This window comes from Cebus imitator, unplaced genomic scaffold (assembly GCF_001604975.1).
Source record: "Cebus imitator isolate Cc_AM_T3 unplaced genomic scaffold, Cebus_imitator-1.0 Scaffold124, whole genome shotgun sequence".
Classification (NCBI taxonomy): domain Eukaryota; kingdom Metazoa; phylum Chordata; class Mammalia; order Primates; family Cebidae; genus Cebus; species Cebus imitator.
This window is the reverse complement of record NW_016107439.1, coordinates 4,634,096-4,643,964: the sequence shown is the minus strand read 5'-3', so window position 1 is coordinate 4,643,964 and position 9,869 is coordinate 4,634,096. Positions and strand designations below refer to the sequence as shown.

The following is a 9,869-nucleotide window of genomic DNA, read 5'->3' as shown; positions in this document are numbered from 1 at the left end:
TTTTGTATTTTTAGTAGAGACGGGGTTTCACCATGTTGACCAGGATGGTCTCGATCTCTTGACCTCGTGCTCCACCCACCCCAGCCTCCCAAAGTGCTGGGATTACAGGCTTGAGCCCCCGCGCCCGGCTTTCTTTCTTTTCTTTCTTTCTTTCTGTCTGTCTTCTTTCCCTACCCCCGCCCCCCCCAATTTTTCTTGATTATTGCACTGGCTAGAATTTCCAGTGGTTAGACCATATGTTCTTGTCTTGTTCCTGGTCTTAGGGGAGAAGCACTCAGTCTTTCTTCATTAAGTTTAATATTAACTGTAGAGCTTTTGTAGATGTTCTTTATGAGGCTGAGGAAATTTTCCATATTTCTGCTTTTTCGAGAATTTTTTTCGTGACTGTTAAATTTTGTCAGATGCTTTTTTTGAGTCTGCTGTTAACATTTGTGTGATTTTTCTTCTTTATCCTGTTACTGTGGTGGATTACACTGATTGATTTTCAAATATCGAACAAACCTTGCATCTTGGAATAAATTCTACTTTGTCATGGCATAGAAATCTATATATTGCTGTATTCTATTTTCTAATGTTTTCTTAAGGGTTTTTACATTTGTAAACAGTACTGAGCTATAGTTTTCTTTTTTGATACTGTCCTTTTTGGTATCTTGGTAATACTAGCTTCATAAAATGAACTGGGACATCTTCTCTCCTGTTTTGTGATGGAGATTTTATGTTGAATTTGTGTTCATGCTTTATTTAAACATTTGGTAGAATTTCCCAAGGTTGCTCCCAACCTCCAACGAACATCTGACCTGCTTCTCGTTACCATAAATTAGATTTGACTTTCCTCAGATGTTTTATAACAACATTCTACAATGTGTGTATGTGTATATACACAGGCACAGACTGTTTTGTGTCTGATACTCGTCATTCAGCATAATTTCTGAGTTTCATCTTTGTTGTATATATCAGCAGTTTACTCCTTTTTATCGCTGAGTGGTATTCTGTTTTGTGGTTATGCCACAATTTGTTTATCCATTCACACGTTGATGTACATTTGAGCTTTGTTCAGTCTTTGTCTGTTATAAAGTTGTAGTCAAGTCTTTGTGTGGACATAAGCTTTTTTTCTGTTTTCCTTTTTTATTTTTTTTGGAGACAGAGTCTTGCTCTGTTGCCCAGGCTGGAATGCAGTAGCATGATCTCTGCCCATGGCAACCTCCGCCTCCTGGACTCAAGCAATTCTCGTGCCTCAGATTGTGAGTAGCTGGGACTACAGGGGCACACCACCATGCCTGGCTAATTTTTGTATTTGATTAGAGACAGGTTTTTACCATGTCAGCCAGGCTGGTCCAGAACTCCTCACCTCAGGTGATCTGCCCGCCTCGGCCTCCCAAAGTGCTGGGATTACAGGTGTGAGCCACTGCGCCCAGGCTTCTTTTTTCTTTTTGAAACAGTCTTGGCTCTGTCACTCAGGCTGGAGTACAGTGGCATCTTTAGGGCTCACTGCAGCCTCTTCCTCCTGGGTTCAGGCAGTTCTGCTTCAGCCTCAAGTAACTGGAATTATGGGTGCATGCCACCGTGCCCAGCAGATTTAAAATACTGTTGTTAGAGTTGTAATCCTCTAATTAAGTACTTGGTAATTTACAGCTCACAATTACCTTTATTCTTATAGTAGCCCAGGAATATCTTTTATTCTTTGCATTGCTGTAACGTTTCCTGAATAAAATGTACTAGTACCTAATCATCAGTTGTAATTTAAAGTCATGGTTTCATTTATATATGATTTCCACTCAAAAACTGGTTTTTCTTCGCCATTTCACAGTACCTTCTCCAGGCAAATTCCGTTCCCCTGCAGCACCATCTCCTTTGGCTCTTCGGCAACCAGTGAAAGCATTTAGTAATCATGGCTCTGGTTCTCCTGGTAGCCAAGAAATAACACAGCTCGCACAAACCACCTCCTCACCTGGGCCTCCTATGGTTCAGAACACAGTCTCAGCAAATCCTCCCAGCAATATCAACAGCACTACTCTAACCAGACCTGCAGGGACAACTGCAATGAGAAGTGGCTTGCCCAGACCCAGTGCCCCTTCTGCTGGGGGCATACCAGTGCCTCGCAGCAAACTTGCACAACCTGTTCGCAGGTAAGTGGCAAATGTTCTGTTTCAGCATTCTTGAGTACCTGAAAGTGGATAGACTGGAATTAATTAGCTTCATGCTATGTTTGATAGTAAACAGAAAGTCATGGTGGATTGCCACCGGAGTTTTAGTACAGTTTGAATAAAACATTACTATGTTGTTTTGAAGAAATCCTCATTTGAGACATTTACCAATTTGGTTCAGATTAAATTTGTCCAGTTTCCTAACATGATTAAGCATCTCAGAGAACTCCTAGAAAAATATTGCTAGAACCACTTAATTTGTGATATTTGTTCATTTAGAATATAATTATATTCAATAAAGATGTTAAACGTATATTAGAATATAGAGTAATATTTAAGATAAAACCTCTAGCTACCAAGTCTGATTATAATCTCTAAGCATGGTTTCAAACCCTTATTCTACAATTCAGAATTATCTGTGAAATTTATATAAATGTAGGTGTGTAAGTTTTACCCTTAGAGAGTCTAACTTAGTGGATCTGGTATGAGGCTCAGAATCTGTGATTGTGCTGGGATGGTGGTGGTGGTGGTTTTTTGACACAGCATCTTGCTCTGTCTCCCAGGCTGGAGCGCAGTGGTGCAGTCTTGGCTCACTGCAGCCTTGACCTCCTGGGCTTAAGCAGTCTTTTCATCTCAGCCCACCATGTAGTTGGGACTACAGATGTACACTACCATGCTCAGCTAATTTTTGTAGTGACGGAGTTTCACCATGTTGCCTATGCTGGTATCAAACTCCTGAGTTCAAGTGATCTGCCCACCTCGGCCTCCCAAAATGCTGGGATTACAAGTGCGAGCCACTGCCCCCAGCCAATGTGCTGTTTTTTGCGGTGTGTTTGTTTGTTTGATCTTCAGATGATTCCGAATCAGACAGGTTAGGAATGTTGCATCTGTAACCTTTCAAGAATGGGATTACCATCATCAGTAAACTTTGATGTCAACTGTAATTAAACTGGAAGTATTTATCATTGTGCTAAATAAGTAAATGTTTGCTTTGTTTAATCTTCATAATAACATTAAATGAGTAGGTTTTCTTATTTCTGTTTTTCAAAAGAGGATATTGAAATTTAATGAAATTAAGTAATTTGCCTAGAGCCACATAACTAATAGAACTATCAGTTCCGAGTATGTCTGACTTCAGTCACTATCCCATACTGCCTTTCTAGTGATGACACTGAGCTTCTAATATCACATTCATCATTCTGCCTCTCAAAATAAGAAGTAAATAATAAGGTTGGTTATCCATGTGCTTGGAAAAGGTGAGACCATCTTTTCCATTCTTTGATCTAGTGGCTGTGTTAACAAAATGGAAAAATCATCTGGTGTCCAGTAAAACTTTAAAGTTGTGAAAATGCCACGTGTGGGGAGGTTGTACAAGTACCTGTTTAGAGCTTTTGTGTTGGTAATCCTCCTGAACAGTCTTCATAGGATCATGATGCCATCTAAAGAGTAATTAATATATGTATGAGATAGTATGGTAATATTTCATAAAGACATTTATCAAGTTTAAATTACAAAATTGCTTTATTTCAGATCCTTGCCAGCTCCTAAAACCTATGGTAGCATGAAAGATGACAGTTGGAAAGATGGCTGTTATTGACCAGCAAAGACAAGAATGCAGAAGTCCACGGCTTCATGGATACCCTTCACAAGGCTAAAAACAACTTTTATATGCAGACTGTTCAGATAAGACTCTTGGGATTTATAAAATCCCAGCCCTCTCTGTCTTAATTAGCACAAGCTGACAGAGATCATCAAACAGCACTTTAATGACATTTAACATCAGATGTGTTTGGTAATCACACAATCACTCTCCATAGAATCACTTTTAGTTTTGTTTAATAGAAACTAGGATGATTTTTAAAATATTTGACAGAGGCCAATATCTGGGCAAATACTTAATGGATGCCAAAGAGAAATGCCCATTTGTAAATGAGAAAAATGCCCATTTGTGCATAAGAAAATGGTGAATTCAAGCTATCCAAAACTTCACATTCAACTAATTTACTGTATAAATAGTATCAATAAATATTTGTGTTAATGAGAACTAATATTCTGACTAATGATCTAAAGTGTTTCACTAGTACACCAGGAAACTACAGATTGAGATTGGGGGTGGGAGGAAAGAAGGCTGGGCTAGAGATTGAAAACATCCCTAAATTTGGGAGAATTTCAGAAATTATTTTTGCAGATTCATTAGAAAAATTGTCATTTAATCTTAAGTTTTGGATGTAGCTCACATATCACCACCATCAGATAGTGTTACAGCATGCATCCATCATATTGCATTGACACATCGAACTTTCTGCGTGTTTGTTTTGATTGCCAAAAGGGCTTAATATCAGTTGTACAATCTTTCTAAACTTTATAGTTCCTGGCTCAGGAAAGATGGCCTTTGCTATTGAAGCCAACGTCTTCACATCCTGTTATCTTTACAGAATTAAGAGATCCTGTTTCTATTAGCAGGTTTTCATGATAGGAAAGAACAAGTAATCTGTGTCTTTATTCTTGATACAACACCACCTCAGTGCTTACAACCTGGAACAAAACCATACAATGAGAGAGAGGGGGAAAAAAATCTATGCACTTAACCTACAGAATCTCTGGTGATGACAGTTGTATTGTTGCTATTACATGGCATAATGGTCTATTATGTGGTAGGAAAATATAGCCTGCTAAATGCTACTTGAGTTGATCCACTTGAAACTGAGTAACTGTATAAACAACATCTATTGGAAATTCTTTCCCTTTTGACTTAGATTCTGCCTTACATCAATTTTTTGCATTTTTGGTAACAAACCTACTACATATAACTCTTAACCTGATAAATACTTGTTCTCTAACAGCTCGTAATGTATCTTGAAGTCGCCTATTTCAGTTTTATCAGACTATTAGCAGAGTAAAACTTCCTTCTGTGGCGGGCCTCTCATTTTTTTATTATGAGGTCTGTTTTTAAATACCTAATTTGAACAGCTCTAAGATATTGGCAGTTAGGTCATCTAAAAGCTTTTAGAGATTTGAACATAAGTTCATTTCCTGTTAATCAAAGACATTCCGTAAGTTGGCAAAAGAAATTGGGAAAGAGAAATGAAAGGCTTGATATTCAGGGCAGCATGAAGGTTAATAGGTTGAGAGAATGATGAAAAAACCAGGACCTCCATTCTGTCATGACTGACACCATGGTAGTCTATCAGCTTGACCTGTGGGGAATCATTTATTCAGCACAAGCAGCTGGAGATTTAAACTGCCAGTACTATGTATTTGGTGTATAATGCAAGGAAGAAACTTTATCCTTGAATTTGAGGGTAATGGGGTGGGTCAGGAAAGGATGGCGCCAGAATTCTACATGGTAATGAACTCAAAAAATGTTGCTTTTCAGAGGAAGATAAAGCATCTTCTTTTGGGAGGGGTTATCTCATGTCTAAGTAATTAAAAGAAAGAACTAGCTACTGTCTCTTAACCACATACAAAACAATTCTCAGTTTTCAGTGCAACATTTCAAAAAATATATATATGCTGCAATCTAATAATTAAAAGGAATTTTAACTCTATTATGAAACATTACATTTTTTAAGTTAGATAATCAGTTTCAAAAGGAGTATTCAGGTTATTTAACTTTGTTTTTAAATGGCTGCATCAGAAAAAAATGTCTATTTTTTTTTAATTAAAATATTTCATCACTTGTTAAAACTTATTTTGGATCTGAGTTTGGTAAAGTATTATTTTACCTGCTGTTGTACTACCACAGACTATTGACTTTTAGTTTCCTAAAGAGAAAAATTGCCTTTTTACTAGAAAGCCTTTGTGTGTCGCAATTTTTCTGTTTGGGAAAATCTAAGGATTTACTGTGGTTAGTCTTACAGAAGAAATGTGGATTTGATAAACTAGTGCCTATGATTTTAACTTATGTTTCATATATAGTAGTAAGGGTTTTATGAATGTTGATTATTTTGTGCCAACAGCCCAGAATTGTCACTTATATGTAAGCAGAAAACAATGAGCTCTGCTTCCAAAGTTATTTAATTTTCTCAGTGTTTGAATGTTATTTTTTGTAAGTGTGTTAATAAAAGTGTAAAGAATTGGAAAAAATATAAATATTCTTAACTCAAGCATTTGCTGGATCATTTTTCTACAAAACTTGTTTGTATAATATAAAACACTCTCTGAAGAGTTGACTTTTTTTTTTTCAGTTTCGTATCCTGGAAATCACATTTTGTAGAACTGGGGACCATTCATAATTGTCAGATACTTTTTAAAATTATCTCAATACATCACTTTTATAAAAAGTTTTTTTGAAAGAAACTTCGATACATATGATGTGGCCCCAGATGTTTGTATAACTCTAGAATGATCTAGACGATGTATGTTTAACTTTTTATTGAATGTACAGGTATTCATTTTTGACGTTGCGCATGGTCCTTTTAGATCACATGACGTTCGATTTGCAAACATTTCTATAGCCGAAGTTGTATATGTGGTTGCCTCCTTAATAAACAGCCTGACCATAATGTTTATTATTAAATTTATATTTGTTTTTTAAGTGTTGAATCTCTGGATATGGTAAAATTCCTTTTTTTCCCTCTCAGTTGCCTACACTTGGTTTTAATAAATTACTCAATCGAGTTTTTCTTGCAAACCCATATCATATTGCCCTTTCAGACTTAGTCTTCATGGGGTTGGATTATATCTTATCTTTTCTCTGTCAAAGTTATTTCATATGTGGATTACTTGGAGGAAATTTATAGTTCACTATAAATTAATTTGTTCTTGGAACTTTTTCACCTGCTGTGAATTAATATCTAGTTAGAAAAAGCTAGCATATGACTAGATCATAGCTAGATATGATATCTAGTTAGAAAAAACAAGTGAAAAGCTATTATGAGTTTCCAGGAGAACGATTAATGCATTTTCATACCAAATGCGAATATTTAGGTGATCACGGGCGTCTTTTCTTTTATGGATGGAAAAATCAAGGATTGTACATTGTTTAATTAGTTCACCATATTCCTTTAGAGGATATTTGCTTTGCAATTACATGTTACAATTAGAATAATTACAGTTAAAATAATATTACATGTTACAATTAGATTAATACTGATGAGGGGGAGAAAAAGACACCCTTGTGTTTTTTTTTTTCTCTCAAGCCAGTCTAAAAACTTGAAGAGCCATTTAAAATTGTCACTATACTTGTAAGTCAATACATGAGAAGTCTAAGCCTGTTATATACTCAACGCAACAGAAAAACCCATATGGAGGTTCAACCACTAATGAATTTTGAATGATCCTAAATATAAATCTGGGGTAGCTAAATGGCCCTCTGCTTACCAGTCTAAAAATGAAACTGATGATACTCATGGGCCTTATTTACTATAATAAAGATTAGTTAAAATTATGTTAACTGACCAGTTTCAAACAAATTATCTACATTGAGTAATCTTAATGTTTTCTCTTTAAAAGTAGGAAAATTTCTTCTGATTTCAAAAGTAAGAAAAAAATGTTTCTTCTGATTTCAACAGTAATAGAAACTCATTGCTGTACAACATAAACTACAAATATTAAAAAGTATAAAGGTGAAAAATGATAGTTGTCTGCAGTCCCATCATCAGGAAATATTGAAGTACTGACCTTACTAACATGGTTATAAAATGTTAAGTGGAAGGATATCAAGTCCTTTTTTTTTTTTTCCTGATGAGAAAGTGTTTTTTACTTAAAATGTTGATGTGAGTTTGCTTTTCACAGAAGTATACATTAACTGCTATTGAAAGCTTGGCATATATCTTAATTCCTGATTGCAGCTATTTCTTGATAAAATCATCATATGTATTATTTGTGTTGTTATAACATTAATTAGTTTTTTACAATTTATCCTTTTTTTTTTTTTTTTTAGACAGTCTTGTTCTGTTGCCCAGGCTAGTGGAGTGCAGTGGCGTGATCTCAGTTCACTGCAACCTCTGCCTCCCAGGTTTAAGCAATTCTCTCTCAGCCTCCCAAGGTGCTAGGACTACAGGCGCATGCCATCATGCCCAGCTAATTTTTGTATTTTAATAGAGATGGGATTTGTCACATCAGGCTGTTCTCAAACTCCTGACTGCATATGATCCACCCGCTATTATACCCGCTGTTTTATTTTTACCTGCTGCTGTACTACCACAGACTATTGACTTTTAGTTTCCTACAGAGAAAAACTTTTTGGAGATGGGGGGGTCTCACTATATGGCCCCAGATAGTCTCGAACTTCTGGGCTCATATGATTCTCCTGCTTCAGCCTCCCAAAGTGCTGGGAATACACACATGCACCACCACACCCAGCCTCTATACATATTGAAATTTGAGAAATATATAGTAAATTATAAAGAAGAAAAAGTACTTAATAGATAGCCACTTAAATTTAAAGATACTGTCTTTTTCCTTCTAAAATTGTAGTCGTTTATGCTTGACAGTAACTTTTTCTTAAGTATGAATTCATAATTACCATGATTTAGATGGATTCTGCTGGTACAAAAAAAAATTTGGTTCTATAAAAGTATACAAATGCCGGGCGAGGTGGCTCACGCCTGTAATCCCAGCACTTTGGGAGGCTGAGGTGGGTGGATTACCTGAGGTCAGGAGTTTGAGACCAGTCTGACCAACATGGTGAAACCCTGTCTCTTAAAAAAAAAAAAAAAGTATACAAATATTCTAAAACTTTACCAAACTATATTATTAGAGTCTTTCGTATTGCATCCTTTATGGATACTTGAATGCCTCCACCACGACCCCCACTCCCATCTGCTATGAATTGAGTGTTGATTGAATACAGTGCCAGTTTTAAAATAACCTTTAAAGAAATAGACACAACCAAATAAAGAGTTAAGATAGTCTCCAGTAGAGCTCTTAAAATTGATAACCTGAAGGGCTGTTAAAACAGATTTCTGTACCATACTCCCAAGAATTTCCAAGTCCACAAATTCTAGGGATACGGTTCCCAGCACAGGTCAGGTGCACATTGCTGGACTAATTGACTGTGGCTAGAGGATTGGGGTTATGGTAGAACACCAGCTATGGTTTTCTGCTGTGAAAACCATATGGATGGGATGGGGAAAGACCATTTTCCTTAAGGGTGGTGCTGTCCCCAGAAAGTAGGCCAGGTCTTGCACAAACAAAACAGTAGGTGCACGTCACAAATGTCTCAGTGCATATTATATAAAATGATTATGCCATGTCTGTGGTCACTGACCTGGAGGAAACATTTGTAGTAAGGAGAAGTTTCTGGTAGTATTTGAGCTCCTGGCTCAATTGTTCATGAGGCCCTGTATTAAATCCTGTCCATGGATTCCACTAGGCATCTTGGTATGTTCATTATAAGTTCGCCTTAATACATAAGCCAATTTAAGCTAAGGTTCTGTCATTTGCAAACAGAAGGAAGAGGTAATTTTTCAAATGTTTTCAAAATTGATACTTAAAATATGTATAGAAGTTTGTTCAACTGAAATGTTCAGCTTAAAGAATTATCACTAAATTACATATGTAACCACCATGTAGACAAGAAATAGAATGTTCACAGCACCCCAAAAACCCTCCTAATGTCATCTACCAATCACTACTACTTTCTTCCTCCTCAACAAAGATAACAGTTACTGACTGTGGGGTGACTCATGCCTGTAATTCTGGCACTTTAGGAGACTGAGGTGGGAGGATCACATGAGCCCAGGAGATGAAGACCATCCTGGGCAACATCAAGACCCCCCC

The 9,869-nt window shown here is 36.5% G+C and overlaps 1 protein-coding gene across 2 annotated transcripts in view; it reads left to right on the top strand.

Annotated features, from left to right (window-relative positions):
• The window catches only part of SLAIN2 (SLAIN motif family member 2), an 82,288-nt gene extending 75,598 nt beyond the window's left edge, over positions 1-6,690 (top strand). For both annotated transcript variants that reach the window (XM_017540314.2, XM_017540313.2), the window contains 2 exons: positions 1,808-2,126; positions 3,675-6,690. In XM_017540314.2, coding sequence (XP_017395803.1) covers positions 1,808-2,126; positions 3,675-3,741 — 386 coding nt within the window. In that variant the 3' untranslated portion in view covers positions 3,742-6,690. The remainder of the gene's footprint in view (positions 1-1,807; positions 2,127-3,674) is intronic.
• The last annotated feature ends 3,179 nt before the right edge of the window (positions 6,691-9,869 follow it).